General features: G+C 46.8%; 1 protein-coding gene across 1 annotated transcript in view; it reads left to right on the top strand.

Moving 5' to 3' along the window:
- The first annotated feature begins 1,726 nt into the window (after positions 1–1,726).
- LOC144513559 (pleckstrin homology domain-containing family G member 4B-like) overlaps positions 1,727–21,125 on the top strand; it is a 37,087-nt gene continuing 17,688 nt past the window's right edge. Inside the window, exon 1 of the mRNA XM_078244662.1 lies at positions 1,727–1,813. Within this exon, the coding sequence (XP_078100788.1) occupies positions 1,811–1,813 (3 nt within the window). The 5' untranslated portion in view covers positions 1,727–1,810. The remainder of the gene's footprint in view (positions 1,814–21,125) is intronic.

Raw genomic sequence — 21,125 nt, 5'->3', positions numbered from 1 at the left:
AGACAGACACACACACACACACACACACACAGACACACACACTCTGAGTAAAACTACTTCTGAACGTCCACATGTTCCACCAAAACTAGCTCCTTCCTGAGACTATTTAGCAGAGGCACCGTGACTCTGTCCGGAGCTTAGCCCCGCCCACCATGATTGTGATTGGTTTAAAGAGATGCCTTGCTCCACAGCTCTGAGGAGGAAGGTCTGGTAAAGCGAGACTAGAGCGGACAGTACCGCTGCACGCAGAGCTCCCCCAAACATCCTGAACCAACGGATATGAAATCCTTTCCCTCTTTAATTTCCTTCTCACAAGCCTCAGAGCGTCTCCTGTACCCACGATGCACCATGTTCTCTTCAGACAGCTGACAGAGAACATGTGGCTGTTTCCCAGCAGCTCTGCGTGCGATGGAGCCAATCAGAGAGCAGCTGGTTCTGCTGTGGTTCAGATCCACAGCTTCTGTTGCAGGAGGTGGACCAACAGTCAGACTGACGTCAGAGAACAGAGACGTCAAACAAGGTTGACAAAGCAAAGTAAAGTGAGAATCCGTTAGCGCTAGCTTCACAGTGGAGCGTTCATTCAGCGTCCAATCAGAACAAGGCAGCTATGCGCCATCATTAACGTGTAAAATAGAGCTGCTGAGGATGAGAGGGGCGCCAAACATTCCTCTATGCAGAAAAAGCCCTGCGTACATGTTTCCAACAGCTGAACAGAAAGTGGTGTGTGAGTCCTGAGCTTTCACTGTGATTAGAAGTGACCTTTGACCTCTGGGTCCTAAACCACAGGCTTCAGTTCCTCCTCCTCTCTGAGTCAACAGCAGAGGTCAGAGGTCACCGCTGCTTCCTGTCATCTACTAATCAGCCAGGTGGGAAGGATCCCACTCACCTGAGGACTCACACCGGAGCTCTAGTTGCTAACGTAACTGTCAACGTGTTTATGGAAAGAACACACACACACACACACACACACACACACACACACACACACACACACACACACACACACACACACACACACACACACACACACACACACACACACACACACACACACACACACACACACACACACACACAGACAGACACAGACACACACACACACACACAGACAAACACACACACACACACACACACGCAGGCAGACAGAGACACACACACACACAGACAGACACACAGACAGACACACACACACACACACACACACACACACACAGACAGACACACAGAGACAGACAGACACACACACACACACACACACACACACACACACACACACACACACACACACACACAGAGTCTGTCTATCAATCAATCTCCTAATTAACCGTATGTTCCTGTCAACTATTTGGATAATGATTAATCAGTCTGAGTCATTCTCAGTAATAAACAGGTGTGATAGTGTGATGTCAGCGTGTTAAATGTGAATATGTTCTGGTTTCTTCTCTCCTCTGGGACAGGAAACTGAAGATCTTGGGCTTTTTAGGAAACACTGATCCACATTTTGCAGATATTTTAGAGACCAATCAACTCATCCATTCATCCAGGAAATAATCCACCAGCAGAGGGAGACAGAGAGAGAGAGAGGGGGGGAGGATCCTGAGATACATGAGTGACAGTGTCAGTGTGGGCGGGGCTTAGCAACATGTGGGCGGGGCTTAGCAACATGTGGGCGGGGCTTAGCAACATGTGGGTGGCTGTAAGTACTGAGAGAGTCAGAGCATAATCAGACCTGACCAGAGACACACACAGAGAGGGAGAGAGAGGAACATGTTCTCACACTGGAATATACAGCTACTACTGACAACACAGCATGGTAAGACCACACACACACACACACACACAGAAACACACACACACACACACAGAGAAACACACACACACACACACACACACACACAGAAACACACACACACACACAGAAACACACACACACACACACACACACACACACAGAAACACACACACACACACACACACACACACACACACACACACACACACACACACACACACACACACACACACACACACACACACACACACACAGAAACACACACACACAGACACACACACACACACACACACACACACACACACACACACACACACACAGAAACACACAGAGACACACGGCTGTAACACATGGAGTGTGTGGAGAGGGGGGAGGGGACTGCAGGGTGTAGGATTTCAACCAAGGTGTATACTTCAAACATTTGGGGTGTGTGTGTGTGTGTGTGTGTGTGTGTGTGTGTGTGTGTGTGTGTGTGTGTGTGTGTGTGTGTGTGTGTGTGTGTGTTTTTCCCTGTCAGGGCTAATGAAGCCACTCTAACTCAGACTATGTCCTGATGTGATGGAGCGTTAGAGATCGTAGGAACTGTTTTGTATTTACACAGTGAAGGTGTTTGTGTTTGGACAAGACACAGATGGAGACATGATGTTGATGACGATGAGAGATACACAATCAGTCTCAGTGGCAGACACACACACACACACACACACACACACACACACACACACACACACACACACACACACACACACACACACACACACACACACACACACAGAGACAGACACACACACACACACACACAGACACACACACAGAGACAGACACACATGCACACAGAGACACAGACATACACACAGGCACACACACACACACACACACAGAGACACAGACACACACACACACACACAGACACACACACAGGCACACATGCACAGACACTCACACAGACACACAGACATACACACAGGTACACATGCACACAGACACACAGGTGCACACACACACACACAGACACACACACACACACACACACACACACAGAGACAGGATGTCTCTGTTCTGTCTCTCTGCTCTTCCTCTACTCTGTCTGCTAGATCTGTTAGTCTTCTATGTCTTTCCAACACAGATCTGTGTAGGTGTGTACTTGTGGCTGTAGTTTGTACCGGTGATGATCCGTACGTTTTAAGGCTCTGACCCCCCAACCAGACGGCCGTCAGCAGTAAAGCCAGTGGGACTGATCAGTCTCCCCGGGTTGGTCCAAAAAGTAGCTGCTTTTAGGCAGACTATAAAATGTATTTTTCTCCAAACATGGCATTTCCTTGTGTCGACGATCCCGTTGATGAAGAAGCTGGATTACTACACAGGGAGTTAAACATGCGTCAGGAGACGACACAGACGCGCGTGAACCTACTCTGAGTTGGTTGTACTCAAATCAGCTGCTCTGGAAACGACAACTCCGAGTTTCCAGCTCAGGTAAACCAGGAGTTCAGGGCTAGACTCCAGGCCCTGACACACCGAGCCCATCATCGTCCGTCTGACAGTCTGGGAGGTCGGTGACTCGAGTCGTCGTCCGTTGGAGGAGCTGTCGTCTTCATTTGGGCCGCCCTGACATGTTCAGTCAGAGACAGGACAGTCGGGACTCACCTGGAAACGGGGAGCGGGATGAGTCTCTCAAGATCTGATGAAAAGCTTTTAAACTGAGTGTGTGTGTGTGTGTGTCTGTCTCTGTCTGTGTGTCTGTCTCTGTGTGTGTCTGTCTCTGTGTCTGTGTCTGTGTGTCTCTGTGTCTGTCTGTGTGTGTGTGTGTGTGTGTGTCTCTGTGTCTGTCTGTGTGTGTGTGTGTGTGTGTGTCTCTGTGTATGTCTCTGTGTCTGTGTGTGTGTGTGTGTATGTCTCTGTGTGTCTCTGTGTGTGTGTGTGTGTGTGTGTGTCTCTGTGTGTGTGTGTGTGTATGTGTGTGTGTCTGTGTGTGTGTGTGTGTGTGTGGGTCTGTGTGTGTGTGGGTCTGTGTGTCTGTGTGTGTGTGTCTCTGTGTGTGTGTCTGTGTGTGTCTCTGTGTGTGTGTGTGTGTGTGTGTGTCTTGTGTGTGTGTGTGTGTGTGTGTGTGTGTGTGTGTGTGTGACATAGTTCAACCAACTCAGAGTAGCTTCACGTGCGTCTGTGTCGTGTGTTTAACTCCATTCAGCAGCTGCACGGCCTGTTTCTCTCTTCAGATGTTTCCAGAAACACGTTACAGTGAACTATTTTAGTCCAGTATGAGATCGGATTCTGAACGAGACGCCATGACGGTCTGGCTTTGAGTTTCTGGAGAAGCCAGACCCACATGACGCGTTCGTCCAATCAGCTGCCGGTTTTCATTTTCCTGGAAACAATACAGAGAAGCGCCGCCTGCTGCTATGGAGACGTATTACGTGCAGAGCGTACGCTGAAGTCAGCGTCCCCTCAGTGTGTTCTGAGGGACTTCTTTGGACCTCTGGGACCCGACTGATCAGTCCGACGGTCGGCCGTCTGGTTGGTGTGTAACCTCTCTCTCTCCTGAAATGGGGACCAGTACATTTGCAGAGCACATGTTGTTGTTGTTGTTGTTGTTGTTGGTACATCCAGAAGAAGCAGAATGAAATGTGTTGATGTTGGTGTTCAGAGAGAGCTCAGGCTCTGCAGAGCTGATGTAGTCAGACTAACCCAACCAGATGATGGATTGGGTTATAGTCTCGACATGTTTTCCTCTCTTTCTCTCCAACAGCTGGGTCTTTGTTGTTTGTTTGGTTGCGTATCTTTTTGATCTGTGTCTTGTTCTCGTGTTGTCTCTCTTTCTCATTTAGTTAGTATCTTTAAAAAGCCTTTTTAACATCAAAGCCACGAGACCACAGATGGAAAACTGCCTTTTGGCTGATTTTGGTATTTTTAAACCTGCATGGGTTTCACTCCTGGATGTCTCACACACACACACACACACACACACACACACACACACACACACACACACACACACACACACACACACATACACAGAGACACACACACACACACACACACACATACACATACACAGAGACACACACAGACACATATATATATACACACACACATACACAGAGACACACATACACAGAGACACACACACACACACACACACACACACACACACACACACACACACAGACACACACACACACACAGAGACACACACACCTGAGCAGTGATGAGGTTGTGTTGTTACCATGGAGAGGGTGTGGTTGTACACAGTTCAGGCTGTGACGTGTTGCTGAGGCTGAGTAATGAACGGAGTAGCATCGACCAATCACGTTTGACAACAGGCTCAGAGTGGCTTTGACCCCGCTGGTGGCAGTTAGATTCTTCTCTTTTTCTCTACGTGACTTTGCATGGCGGCCTCATGGACCGTGACGGGCTGCAGCATTTAAATATTTATTAAAACCATGAATTGAAAATAGGTTTTGTGGTTCATGTGGTCAGCGCAGTGCACACACACACACACACACACACACATAGAGACAGACACACACACACACACACACACACACACACACACACATAGAGACACACACACACACATAGAGACACACACACACACACACACACACACACACACACACATAGAGACACACACACACACACACACACACACAGAGACACACACACATAGAAACACACACACACACACACACACACACACACATAGAGACCGACACACACACACACACACACACACACACACACACACACACACACACACACACAGAGACAGACACACACACACACACACACACACACACATAGAGACACACACACACACATACACACACACACACACACACACATAGAGACCGACACTCCCCCCTGACACAGACCAGGTCAGCGTACAGGGAGGAAAGACATCGGTTCCACAGCTGAAGGAGCGTTCGGCGTGTCCTGATTGTCAGAAACATGCAGCCACATTCCTGCCATGTGACGACATGTAGGTGTTGATGTTTGTCGGGACATTTCTTAATGAAAGGTGATTTGGAGCTGAGCGGTTCCCAGCGGGCCGTCCCAGCTGAAGCTGTCCTGATATTGACTCTAGGTGATGATGTCTTTGTCTAGGTTTATTGTAGTTGACCCCCTCAGTGACCTCCGGCCCTGTCTCCTGATTGGAGCATTGATCTCTGCTCACAGTTTAGTCCCGACCGGCAGAGGTCTTCTACCAGTTTACCTTGTGAGCCCTCGGCACAGTAAGACATGATGAGTGAGGCCAGTTCAGACCAAAGATTCATCATACCAGAACTATGGCTGTTTTCAAAATCACCTACTACAGACTACTACCGACTGCAGTATGCAAGTTTGTATACAGAAATACAGAGATACTAATACAGAGACACTGATACAGAAATACAGAGACACTGATACAGAGACACTGATACAGATGTACAGAGATACTAATACAGAGACACTGATACAGATATACAGAGACACTGATACAGAAATACAGAGATACTGATACAGAGACACTGATACAGATATACAGATACACTGATACAGAAATACAGAGACACTGATACAGATATACAGATACACTGATACAGAAATACAGATACACTGATACAGAAATACAGAGACACTGATACAGAAATACAGAGATACTGATACAGAGACACTGATACAGAGACACTGATACAGAAATACAGAGACACTGATACAGATATACAGAGATACAGAGACACTGATACAGATATACAGAGACACTGATACAGAAATACAGAGACACTGATACAGAAATACAGAGACACTGATACAGATATACAGAGACACTGATACAGAAATACAGAGACACTGATACAGATATACAGAGATACAGAGACACTGATACAGATATACAGAGACACTGATACAGATATACAGAGATACTAATACAGAGACACTGATACAGATGTACAGAGATACTAATACAGAGACACTGATACAGAAATACAGAGACACTGATACAGATATACAGAGACACTGATACAGATATACAGAGATACTAATACAGAGACACAGATACAGAAATACAGAGACACTAATACAGAGACACTGATACAGATGTACAGAGACACTGATACAGATATACAGAGATACTAATACAGAGACACTGATACAGAAATACAGATACAGAAATACTGATACAGATATACAGAGACACTGATACAGAGATACTGATACAGATATAAAGAGATACTGATACAGAGATACTGATACAGATATACAGAGACACTGATACAGAAATACAGAGACACTGATACAGATATACAGAGACACTGATACAGATATACAGAGACACTGATACAGAAATACAGAGACACTGATACAGAGACACTGATACAGATATACAGAGACACTGATACAGATATACAGAGACACTGATACAGAGACACTGATACAGATATACAGAGACACTGATACAGATATACAGAGATACTAATACAGAGACACTGATACAGAAGTACAGAGATACTAATACAGAGACACTGATACAGAAATACAGAGATACTAATACAGAGACACTGATACAGAAATACTGAGATACTAATACAGAGACACTGATACAGATATACAGAGACACTGATACAGGTATACAGAGACACAGATACAGGTATACAGAGACACAGATACAGGTATACAGAGACACAGATACAGGTATACAGAGACACAGATACAGGTATACAGATACAGAAATACTGATACAGATATACAGAAATACTGATACAGATATACAGAGACACTGATACAGATATACAGAGACACTGATACAGATATAAAGAGCTATATCTATAGAGAAGTCAGCTGGTAAAGTCAGCTACAAACTATAGAAATAAAACCATCCATAATCCATTAGATTGTCTGTTAGAAGCTGTCAGCTGGTGGAGATGGCAGGGTTTTAGACAGAGCATGGTGGAGAGAGCTAGAGAGAGAGAGCAGTATGTTAGGCTCCATCTAGCCTAGCTTAGCACAGATCCTGGAGGTAACCGGCTCCATCTAGCCTAGCTTAGCACAGATCCTGGAGGTAACTGGCTCCATCTAGCCTAGCTTAGCACAGATCCTGGAGGTAACTAGCTCCATCTAGCCTAGCTTAGCACACATCCTGGAGGTAACCGGCTCCATCTAGCCTAGCTTAGCACAGATCCTGGAGGTAACCGGCTCCATCTAGCCTAGCTTAGCACAGATCCTGGAGGTAACTGGCTCCATCTAGCCTAGCTTAGCACAGATCCTGGAGGTAACCGGCTCCATCTAGCCTAGCTTAGCACAGATCCTGGAGGTAACTGGCTCCATCTAGCCTAGCTTAGCACAGATCCTGGAGGTAACCGGCTCCATCTAGCCTAGCTTAGCACAGATCCTGGAGGTAACTGGCTCCATCTAGCCTAGCTTAGTACAGATCCTGGAGGTAACTGGCTCCATCTAGCCTAGCTTAGTACAGATCCTGGAGGTAACTGGCTCCATCTAGCCTAGCTTAGCACAGATCCTGGAGGTAACTGGCTCCATCTAGCCTAGCTTAGCACAGATCCTGGAGGTAACTGGCTCCATCTAGCCTAGCTTAGTCCCAATAAGTCAGCATGTTCCTTTAAGACATTCAAATCATTTTGAGCATTTAAAACAACAAGAAGAGAACATGGCAGGAAGAACAGTGTCATCTTCAAAAGTTGGCTCAACTTCTGCTGCAACACAATGAAACATAATCCGTGCTGGGTTGGCCAATCGGAAGCGTGCAGGTGCACATTCCTGGTACATGAGTTTGTCATGTGGAGGATGTATTTGAACAGTTTACATGGTGACCATGGAGACAGAAGAGTGTGTGATTAATGTGCATCTGTTACTCAGACCGGACATCAGATTTCACCTTCCCTCTCCAGCTACCTGTAGAGACACACACACACACACACACACACACACACACACACACACACACACACACACACACACACACACACACAGAGACACACACAGAGACACACACACAGAGACACACACAGAGACACACACACACACACACAGAGACACACACAGAGACACACACACACACACACACACACACACAGAGACACACACACACAGACACACACACACACACACACACACACACACACACAGAGAGACACACACACACAGAGACACACAGAGACACACACACACACACACACACACACACACACAGAGACACACACACACACACACAGAGACACACACACACAGAGACACACACACACACACACACACACACACACAGAGACACACACACATACACACACACACCCACTTAGAGGGAGAAGGTTAGAAATGCTCCAGTGAAGGCAAAAACAAAATACAGCCTGAAATAACTTCTTCAGTTTTAATCATGTGATGAGAAAACAACCGGACTACACACACACACACACACACACACACACACACACACACACACACACACACACACACACACACACACACACACACACACACACAGAGACACACAGAGAGAGACACACACACACACACACACACACACACACACAGACACACAGAGAGACACACACACACACACACACACACACACTTAGAGGGAGAAGGCTAGAAATGCTCCAGTGAAGGCAAAAACAAAATACAGCCTGAAATAACTTCTTCAGTTTTAATCATGTGATGAGAAAACAACCGGACTACACACACACACACACACACACACACGCACACACAGACACACACACAGAGACACACACACACACACACACACACACACACACACACACACACACACACACACACACACAGACACACACACACACACACACACACACACACACACACACACACACACACACAGACACAGACACACAGACAGTGTGTGTCGTAAACAGCCAGGAGGTTTGTAATAAGAAGTGTATCTGTGAGTATAATGTGATCTAGAGACGTTTTTAAACAGAGAGAGATTAGAGAAGTGAAGCAGGATGCGTTGAGACTCCCTCTCATCGGGGGGGTGTTTGGACTTGTTGAGGGGCTGCTGGGTAAAAAGACGGACAGGGAGGGGGCTGAGAGTGGTGCAGAAGGAGTGCAGGAATGTTCCCAGCACTTAGATAATGACTTGGTAGTGACGGATGGAGGCAGCAACACGGAGAACAGGTATTCACACAGGAAACTGATCTGGAAGCAGCTCCTGCTGAACAATATCATTCAATCTATAGTTGCTTTAAACAACATACAAAAGAATCAACAAAACATGTAAAACACAAGACACAAAAGTCTTTTACTATGAACAAAGGACAAGTAAGAACAAGCTAAATAAATAAGAACAACCGTATCTTTTCCATCTTTACTTACAACATAACTATTTTAACTAAAACATCATGTTTTAATACCACATCAAGACTCAAATGAAGACGTTTTGAGTGTAAAGGCTCTGACACACCGACCAGACTGATCTGTCTCCCCGAGTTGGTCCAAAAAGTCCCTCAGAACACCGAAGAGACCAGACGTAATACGTCTCCATAGCAGCAGGCGGCGCTCATCTGGATTGTCACCCAAAAATGAAAACCGGCAGCTGATTGGACGAACGCGTCACGTGGGTCTGGTTTCTCCCCGACCATAATGGCGTCTCGTTGAGAATACGTCTGGGCGTGCTGGTCTTACAGGGAGGTGTGTTCAGGTGCATTCTGGTGGTCTTATAGGGAGGTGTGTTCAGGTGCATTCTGGGCGTGCTGGTCTTACAGGGAGGTGTGTTCAGGTGCATTCTGGGCGTGCTGGTCTTACAGGGAGGTGTGTTCAGGTGCATTCTGGTGGTCTTACAGGGAGGTGTGTTCAGGTGCATTCTGGGCGTGCTGGTCTTACAGGGAGGTGTGTTCAGGTGCATTCTGGTGGTCTTACAGGGAGGTGTGTTCAGGTGCATTCTGGGCGTGCTGGTCTTACAGGGAGGTGTGTTCAGGTGCATTCTGGGCGTGCTGGTCTTACAGGGAGGTGTGTTCAGGTGCATTCTGGGCTGGTCTTACAGGGAGGTGTGTTCAGGTGCATTCTGGGCGTGCTGGTCTTACAGGGAGGTGTGTTCAGGTGCATTCTGGGCGTGCTGGTCTTACAGGGAGGTGTGTTCAGGTGCATTCTGGGCGTGCTGGTCTTACAGGGAGGTGTGTTCAGGTGCATTCTGGGCGTGCTGGTCTTACAGGGAGGTGTGTTCAGGTGCATTCTGGACGTGCTGGTCTTACAGGGAGGTGTGTTCAGGTGAATACTGGGCGTATTGCTATCTTGAGGCAGTGGGAAGTGATGGCACCATTGACCAACAAAAACCTGGTCTAAAGTCAATAACGCAGCATTTCATTGTTATTTTAACAGAACATTAGTAAAATGCTCCTAGGCTCGTGCACAGCACGTGCACACTATGCTTGTTACACACACAGGGACGCACAGCAGCACACACACACACACACACACACACACACACACACACAGGGATCACACAGCAGCACACACACATGCAGAAGATTACAAATACAAATATTACGGTGCAGATCCTCCATCATAACAGCAATGCTCCAAGGTCCAAACGCGCCTGGCTTTTAAAGGGAATGGGAGATGATCTCTGATTGGTTGATTGCATGTTACGCCCAAAACACACCTCTGATTAATGAAGACACACACGGTGTAAACGCAGCAGTAGTGTGGACGTAGCCTGAGGCCCTGCTCCTGCAGATCAGGAAGATCTTCAACAGCCTGTCTTCATGCTCTGGCCTGCCTGAAACCTGAAGCATGGACACCCTCCCCTCCCCGTCTGTCTGTCTGTCTGTCTGTGTGTGTGACTCTGTGTGTGTGACTCTGTGTGACTGTGTGTGTGTGTCTCTGTGTGTGTGTGTGACTCTGTGTGTGTGTGTGTGTGTGTGTGTGTGACTCTGTGTGTGTGACTCTGTGTGTGTGTGTGTGTGTGTGTGTGTGTGTGTGACTCTGTGTGTGTGTGTGACTGTGTGTGTGTGTGTGTGTGTGTGTGACAGGTAAACTTAGAAAGAGAAAGTAGAGCGCCAGTATCAGCTAACTCCTCCATTAGAGAGAGAGGGCTCCACTTCCTGTACAGTCTGCAGCCTGCAGATATCTTTGAGTGTCTGGTAAAGTCTTCTCTGTCACAGTTTGGTCCACATCAAAACAGTCAGCAAATACACAACTCAGCCAGTAACGGGAAGAAACACATCGGGGAAAAGAATGATGTACTGTCTCTAGAAGTGTTTTATTCAACTTTAGTTTTAGTTAAAGAAGGAAACACGCACACACACACACACACACACACACATACATACATACATACATACATACATACATACATGCACACACACAGTGGCACACATACATACACACACACACACACACATACATACAAACACATACACACACACACACACACACACACACACACACACACACACACACACACACACACACAGGCAGAGACACACACATGCTATCAAATATCAATACTTGTAGAATCTCAACACATCTAATCGGTGCTCATGTATCCTGAAAGAATCTGTAATTTCTAAGTTTCGGAGAAACTCTCCAATCTAATCTCCTGCTTCAGAAACTGTCTGCGTGTCAAGGTCATCGCTGTCTCCTCCCATCAGCCCCGGCTGCTCCCATCAGCCCCGGCTGCTCGCATGGAGGTGTGAACTCCTGAGAGAAAAGACCAGAAAAGAAACAAAGGCAGAGACGGCTCACATCTGTTGTTAGGCTCAGTTTGAGCTTCCGTCCGTCTGCAGACCGTTCACATCGTAAAACTGTAGAACCGTTTGGTGTTTTAGTTTGTAAATCCCTTACACGTTGACTCTGTCTTTCACAAGGTGTATCGGAAAGGGTTTATTGTGACAATAAGTTGCACTTACAGGCAGGCTAGGTTGCAGAGTAACGTCTTACAGGCAGGCTACGTTGCAGAGAAACGTCTTACAGGCCGGCTACGTTGCAGTGTAACGTCTTACAGGCAGGCTACGTTGCAGAGTAACGTCTTACAGGCAGGCTAGGTTGCAGTGTAACGTCTTACAGGCAGGCTACGTTGCAGTGTAACGCCTTACAGGCTGGCTACGCTGCAGTGTAACGCCTTACAGGCTGGCTACGCTGCAGAGTAACCTCTACAGGCCGGCTACGTTGCAGAGTAACGCCTACAGGCAGGCAACGCCTACAGGCAGGCTACGCTGCAGAGTAACGCCTTACAGGCCGGCTAGGCTGCAGAGTAACGTCTTACAGGCAGGCTACGTTGCAGAGAAACGTCTTACAGGCAGGCTACGTTGCAGTGTAACGTCTTACAGGCAGGCTACGTTGCAGAGTAACGTCTTACAGGCCGGCTACGTTGCAGTGTAACGTCTTACAGGCAGGCTACGTTGCAGTGTAACGTCTTACAGGCAGGCTACGTTGCAGAGTAACGTCTTACAGGCCGGCTACGTTGCAGAGTAACGTCTTACAGGCCGGCTACGTTGCAGAGTAACGTCTTACAGGCCGGCTACGTTGCAGAGTAACGTCTTACAGGCAGGCTACGTTGCAGTGTAACGTCTTACAGGCAGGCTACGTTGCAGTGTAACGTCTTACAGGCAGGCTACGTTGCAGAGTAACCTCTTACAGGCAGGCTACGTTGCAGAGTAACGTCTGCAGAGCGGATGCTCCAACAGAAGGCTTCCACTGTAATCAGAGAAACACCGGGCGGAGAGCAGCGTAGTGGAGATCTGCTCTATAGGCACCATGGCATCATGACTATCGTAAACATACACGCCCACTTTCTTAAGGCAACTTGGTATGAAAGCAGAGGTAGACAATGGGCGCAGAGATGTTTCTATGCATTTTTAAATCAAGTCCTTGGTTAAGTTAACCATGAAGTATGAAAGCGAACAAAGACAGGAGGAGAATGACTCTCACCAGGTGAGTGGTTGAATGAGTCAGAGGAGGCCTCAGACAAGGAATGAAGGGAGGCAGCTCTGCTGGCACTGCGCGTTACTGGGCCTTCACGCACTGGAGGCTGAGAATACACACAGAGAAACACGAATATTAATATATTTTCTGTAATACATTCACAACTTAACCTTTGTGTTGCCTTCCTGTTTCTTAAGCCAAGTGGCGTGTTATCTGTACGCATTTTGAGCTGTCTGCGTGGATGTCTACGCCGTATACAGCGGGCGTACACATACATTTGCTGCAGGTGGAGATGGTTAAAGAGACATTCAGCCGCAAAATCTGCTCCGCCAGCGGTCCGCTTACGTCCCACGTACAGTACCAACAGTACTCTGTCTCTGTGTGTGTGTGTGTCTCTGTGTGTGTCTCTGTGTGTGTGTGTCTCTGTGTGTGTGTCTGTGTGTGTGTGTGTGTGTCTCTGTGTGTGTGTGTGTGTGTGTGTGTGTGTCTCTGTGTGTGTCTCTGTGTGTGTGTGTCTCTGTGTGTGTGTGTGTCTCTGTGTGTGTGTGTCTCTGTGTGTGTGTGTGTCTCTCTCTGTGTGTATCTGGTCCTTCATACTGACTGCAGTCAGAGCGACTCATAGACTGGATTCTACTCTCCTGTAGCCAATCACTGGTCTATGAGACAGCGTTGTTATAAAATCTTGGAGGTGTGTGGCTCGATGATCAGACGCCAGTCGTGTTCAGCGCCGTCAGTACCGCGCTGAACGCACGAGGCATGAAACCGCTTTTAAAATCAACTCACTTGTGCCTTTTGGACATTTTACAAGTCTGATTTCAAACCTCCAAACGTCTACTTGTACTTGGTTTCCACTTCCTTTACATCCTGGTTGTCCTGACTCGTTTGTCCCATTCAGGAAGTTTTAGTGTCTCTTTGTCTTTGTGACTGACTGGATGTCGTTGTAAATGAAAGATATTTTAAATACCTGTGCAGTGTTTTCCTCTGGCTTTGTGGAAGACTTAGGTGCGTGTATTTGGCGGGGGGGGGGGTTTAGGCGTTATGTTATTCAGTAAAAGAAGAAGAGAAAATGCAATTTACATTCTGTGTCTCTTTGTAGTCATGTTGTGTCTCTTTTTGGTCCTTTGGGTTGACTTGTGTCATTTTGGACCGTTATTATCTCCATATCTGTGTCTACAAAGTTGGAAAAGCTAGAGCGGATCATAAATACATATACAAAAAACTGACTGTATAACTGACTGTATAACTGACAACACATATCCAGTTGGGGCCATGTTATCAGGAAAGAATTGAATTGGGACAAAAGCATATCATCCCAGCCTTGCAAAGCACAGTGTGAAGATACTTTAAATACTTGTGTGTGGATGTGTCCTGACAGCATTGGTATCTGTAGTATTCCTCTGTAATGCCCCCCCCCCCCCCCCCCCCGGAGCTCCTTCAGAGTAAAAGCCTGCTGTAATAATTGGCTGTCATTCCTGCTGGTTACTCTCTGAGTGAGATAAGATCTGACAGATCCCCGGGAGGACGTCTCTCTGTCTTTAAAACAAGCCGCAGCACGTTACAGTCCAGAGAAACAAACGGGCTGATTCATTACGGCAGGATGAAGTAACAGTCAGATGGGAACTAACCCAGAGGAACCTTTCACACAGGACTCCTCTTACCTGGGAACTGCTTATATTCATCATTCGTTAGTACCACAGAGGTCGTCTGTGTGTAATCTGTAGGTCAAGGCCATATCTCTGAAAGGGACATATATATATATATATATATATATATATATATATATATATATATATATATATATATATATATATATATATACTTCAGTTAGGCTTTTGTGTTTATAAAGGAACATCTTCTTCTGGTGTTCCCCCCTCTCATTCCCCCTGCTCTGGTGTTCCCCCCTCTCATTCCCCCTGCTCTGGTGTTTCCCCCTCTCATTCCCCCTGCTCTGGTGTTTCCCCCTCTCATTCCCCCCTGCTCTGGTGTCCCCCCTATCATTCCCCCCTGCTCTGGTGTTTCCCCCTCTCATTCCCCCCTGCTCTGGTGTGTCCCCCCTCTCATTCCCCCCTGCTCTGGTGTTCCCCCCTCTCATTCCCCCTGCTCTGGTGTGTCCCCCTCTCATTCCCCCTGCTCTGGTGTCCCCCCCTCTCATTCCCCCTGCTCTGGTGTTCCCCTGTGGCGTGTTAGCTGTCTCTGTGACATGGACTGTTTCTACACAGATGCTCATTTGCTTAGACAGGGAACCATTTTGCTCCAAATGTTACTTTAAATACATGCAAACATCCCAGGAGCAACGAGCAGTCAGGAGGGCATTAACCCTTTCACACTCAGAATCAGAAAAGGGTTTACGGCCACAATAAGTTACACTCGTGGAATATGCCTTTGTGAATGATGCATACATAAACAAACAAACATATTAAACATTAAAATAAACCGTAAATACAGAAACAAATACACTAAAGTATAAACGCAACACTTTTGTTTTTGCCCCCATTTGTCATGAGCTGAACTCAAAGATCTGAGACTTTGTCTACGTACATAAAAGGCTTATTTCTCTCAAAATATTGTTCACAAATGTGTCTGAATCTGTGTCAGTGAGCACTTCTCCTTTGCTGAGATCATCCATCCTCCTCACAGGTGTGGCATATCAAGATGCTGATTAGACAGCAGGATTATTGCACAGGTGTGACTTAGGCTGACCACAATAAAAGGCCCCTCTAAAATGTGCAGTTTTACTGTATTTGGGGGGGGGGGGGTCTGAAAACCAGTCAGTATCTGGTGTTAGGGTTCATCTCTCTCTCACCAAGTCCACCGGCCAAGCATCTTTTTCACCCGCCAAATTATTACATTGTGTTTTCTGTGTAACATCACAAAACCTTGTGGTTGGAGTTGTAAGTCCTGCTGGTTTATTCCCCGTCTTCATCATGCTTTCTGTTGGACGGCCGGCTGCCTAAAATCTCCACATACTGGCTCATTAATTAGTGTTGGCTGCTGTTCCAAAACTGGCCGAAGACTGACTGTATAACTGACTGTATAACTGACTGTATAACTGACTGTATAACTGACTGTAATCAGCCTGTATAACTGACTGTATTCAGCCTGTATAACTGACTGTATAACTGACTGTAAACTGACTGTAAACTGACTGTATAACTGACTGTATAACCGACTGTATAACCGACTGTATAACTGACTGTAATCAGCCTGTATAACTGACTGTATAACTGACTGTATAACTGACTGTAAACTGACTGTATAACTGACTGTAATCAGCCTGTATAACTGACTGTATAACTGACTGTAATCAGCCTGTATAACTGACTGTATAACCGACTGACTGTATAACTGACTGTAAACTGACTGACTGTATAACCGACTGTATAACTGACTGTATAACTGACTGTATAACCGACTGTATAACCGACTGTATAACTGACTGTAATCAGCCTGTATAACTGACTGTATAACTGACTGTATAACTGACTGTATAACTGACTGTATAACCGACTGTATAACTGACTGTATAACTGACTGTATAACTGACTGTATAACTGACTGTATAACTGACTGTATAACTGACTGTATAACCGACTGTATAACTGACTGTATAACTGACTGTATAACCGACTGTATAACCGACTGACTGTATAACTGACTGACTGTATAACCGACTGTATAACCGACTGTATAACCGACTGTATAACTGACTGTATAACTGACTGTATAACTGACTGTATAACCGTCTGTATAACTGACTGTATAACTGACTGTATAACTGACTGTATAACTGACTGTATAACTGACTGTATAACTGACTGTATAACTGACTGTAATCAGCCTGTATAACTGACTGTAAACTGACTGTAAACTGACTGTAAACTGACTGTAAACTGACTGTATAACTGACTGTATAACTGACTGTATAACTGACTGTAATCAGCCTGTATAACTGACTGTATAACTGACTGTATAACTGACTGTATAACTGACTGTAATCAGCCTGTATAACTGACTGTATAACTGACTGTATAACTGACTGTAAACCGACTGTAAACTGACTGTATAACTGACTGTATAACTGACTGTATAACTGACTGTATAACTGACTGTATAACTGACTGTATAACTGACTGTAAACTGACTGTAATCTGAAGGGCTCCTAACACTGTCAGCATATCGTTGGAGCCTCAAGGTTTCAGTCTTTGGGACAGCTGTTGTCTTCTGTGTGTGTGTGTGTGTGTGTGTGTGTGTGTGTGTGTGTGTGTGTGTGGGGGGGGGGTCAGAGGTTGTGTCTCCTGTGGGCCCCTCCTCCCCCCTGTCGTGTCACTGTGATTGGTTACTAAAAGGGTCATGACCTCAGCTTTTTAGGGAAGCCGTGACCCCTCTTTGTGGTGGCTTGTTTGAACACGCGGGGGCCTTTAATCAGATATCAGTGTCGTCTGTTTTTAGGATGAATATTAATGAGGACGTGTTGTTGCAGAATAGACCCAACAACGTGACGCTGACTCAACAATCACTTCCTGTTTACAACTGGCCGTAGAGATATCTGAAATCAGCAAACTGTCTCTCTGTGTCTTTCTGTCTCTCTGTCTCTGTGTCTCTGTGTCTCTGTGTCTCTCTCTGTGTGTCTCTGTCTGTCTCTGTGTCTCTCTGTCTCTCTGTGTCTCTGTCTCTCTGTGTCTCTGTCTCTCTGTGTCTCTGTCTCTGTGTCTCTGTCTCTCTGTGTCTCTGTCTCTGTCTCTCTGTGTCTCTGTCTCTCTGTGTCTCTGTCTCTGTGTCTCTCTCTGTGTGTCTCTGTCTCTCTGTCTCTCTGTGTCTCTGTCTCTGTGTCTCTCTGTCTCTCTGTGTCTCTGTCTCTCTGTCTCTCTGTCTCTCTGTGTCTCTGTCTCTCTCTGTGTGTCTCTGTATCTCTGTGTCTCTGTCTCTCTGTGTCTCTGTGTCTCTGTCTCTGTGTCTCTCTGTCTCTCTGTGTCTCTGTCTCTGTGTCTCTCTCTGTGTGTCTCTGTCTCTCTCTGTGTGTCTCTGTATCTCTGTGTCTCTGTCTCTGTGTCTCTCTGTGTCTCTCTCTGTGTGTCTCTGTCTCTCTCTTTGTGTCTCTGTATCTCTGTGTCTCTGTCTCTGTGTCTCTCTGTGTCTCTCTGTGTCTCTCTCTGTGTGTCTCTGTCTCTCTCTGTCTCTCTGTGTGTCTCTCTCTGTGTGTCTCTGTCTCTCTCTTTGTGTCTCTGTATCTCTGTGTCTCTCTCTGTGTGTCTCTGTCTCTCTCTGTGTGTCTCTGTGCGTTAGGAACAGCCGGTCAGTTGGACTGACTGCTAGTTTAGGTTTTGTCATGTTCTTTAGTCTGCGGCCCAACAATTACATTAGCTCTCCAAGCTAACGTTAGTCAAAGTGTTGACATGTGAAAGCATCAAACATGGAGAGGAGAGGATATTTGGTTCCTCAGCACCGTTACATTGAATGTGTGTGTGTGTGTGTGTGTGTGTGTGTGTGTGTGTGTGTGTGTGTGTCTCTCTCTCTACTGGAGTCTATGTGTAGCTTGAGTCCAGGCCCTGTTATTTGCTGCACCCTGGTCCTCCACACCCAACAGGAACTGGTTTTTCCATCAGCAGCAGCAGTCAGCTGAACGGTTAGCTGGATGAATCACGGCCCTCCAGGGAGAGAGACTATTCATTACAACCAGCAGAACCTGAAACTGATTGGATTAGTTTATCTTAAAGGCTCCTTCTGAGTGATTAAACAGCAGCCACGCCACAAACACTGGGACACTGGACCCAGACACTGGACCCAGACACTGGACCACAGACACTGGACCACAGACACTGGACCCAGACACTGGAACATAGACCCAGACACTGGACCACAGACACTGGACCACAGACCCAGACACTGGACCCAGACACTGGACCCAGACACTGGACCCAGACACTGGGACCCAGACACTGGGACACAGACACTGGAACCCAGACACTGGGACACAGACCCAGACACTGGGACACAGACACTTGGACACAGACACTTGGACACAAACACTGGACCACAGACACTGGAAGAAAGACACTGGGACCTAGACCCAGACACTGGACGACAGACACTGGAAGAAAGACACTGGGACACAGACACTGGACCCAGACACTGGACCCAGACACTTGGACCCAGACACTTGGACACAGACACAGACACTTGGACACAGACACTGGAACACAGACACTGGAACACAGACACTGGGACACAGACACTGGGACCCAGACACTGGGACACAGACACTGGGACACAGACACTGGAACACAGACACAGGAACACAGACCCAGACACTTGGACACAGACCCAGACACTTGGACACAGACACTGGGACACAGACACTGGGACACAGACACTGGAACACAGACACTGGAAGACAGACACTTGGACACAGACACTGGGACACAGACACTGGAAGACAGTCACTGGAAGTGTGTGTGTGTGTGTGTGTGTGTGTGTGTGTGTGTGTGTCTGTGTGTGTCTGTGTGTGTGTGTGTGTGTGTGTCTGTGTGTGTGTGTTTTTCCAACCCACTTCCGATGAAACCCATGGATGTAGCCGTCTAATATTAGCCTAATAATAATTATAATAATAATAATACTCCATTTCTGTGCGTTCTCATGCTGAGTAAATACCTTTTTATAGAAAGTGTCTGAAGGACGTGACCTTTGACCTGGTTCTAACTGTCTGTCTGTGTTGTCAGTGATCTCAGAAACATGGTTTCCTTTGTGCGTCTGTTCCTTCAAGAAGAGACCAGAGAGCTGCATCAACACAGTGAAGCTAAATGGTGTGTTCTGTCACAGGACTCTGGTGTGTGTGTGTGTGTGTGTGTGTGTGTGTGTGCAGGATAATGGAGTTATTATTCAGCAGCAGAGTGGGTGGCCTCCCTCTTTCCCCCATGGGAACCTCACTCAACCTGCTTTGATGTGACTCCTCCTCACCCTCCTCACCCTCCTCACCCCCCTCACCCTCCTCACCCCTACTAACCCTCCCTAAAACAAAGCACGCTGGGAGAAAGGCCCCTTCAGAAAACTGTCGACATCCCATTCAAAAACAAGTATCAAATCAATGACTACAACATGACGACATGACCTCACCTAAACATACACGCCAACTTCCTTCAGCCAAGTGGTGTGTTATCTGTTCGCTTTTTCAGCTACGCACGTGGATGTCTACGCTGTGTACAGCGGACGGACACGTACACGCCACTTGGCCAGATTTGCATACTCTAAATCTGCGACCTGAGGGGAGTGTTACGAACGCCGAGTGGAGGAGGGGGGGGGCAGTGTGCAGTCTCATTTCATTTCAATAATCGGACACTGTTTGGTGAGTGACATTACTACGTCTCCTCTGCTCTGCCTGTCTGTCTGCCTGTCTGTCTGCCTCCAACTTTAGCAGCGGCTGGTTTGACCACGGAGATGCGAGGGACGGACAGCGAGCTTGACCGCCGTC

Source organism: Sander vitreus, unplaced genomic scaffold (genome assembly GCF_031162955.1).
Source record: "Sander vitreus isolate 19-12246 unplaced genomic scaffold, sanVit1 ctg281_0, whole genome shotgun sequence".
In the NCBI taxonomy this organism is placed as follows: Eukaryota; Metazoa; Chordata; class Actinopteri; order Perciformes; family Percidae; genus Sander; species Sander vitreus.
This window is presented reverse-complemented; position numbering and strand designations above follow the sequence as displayed.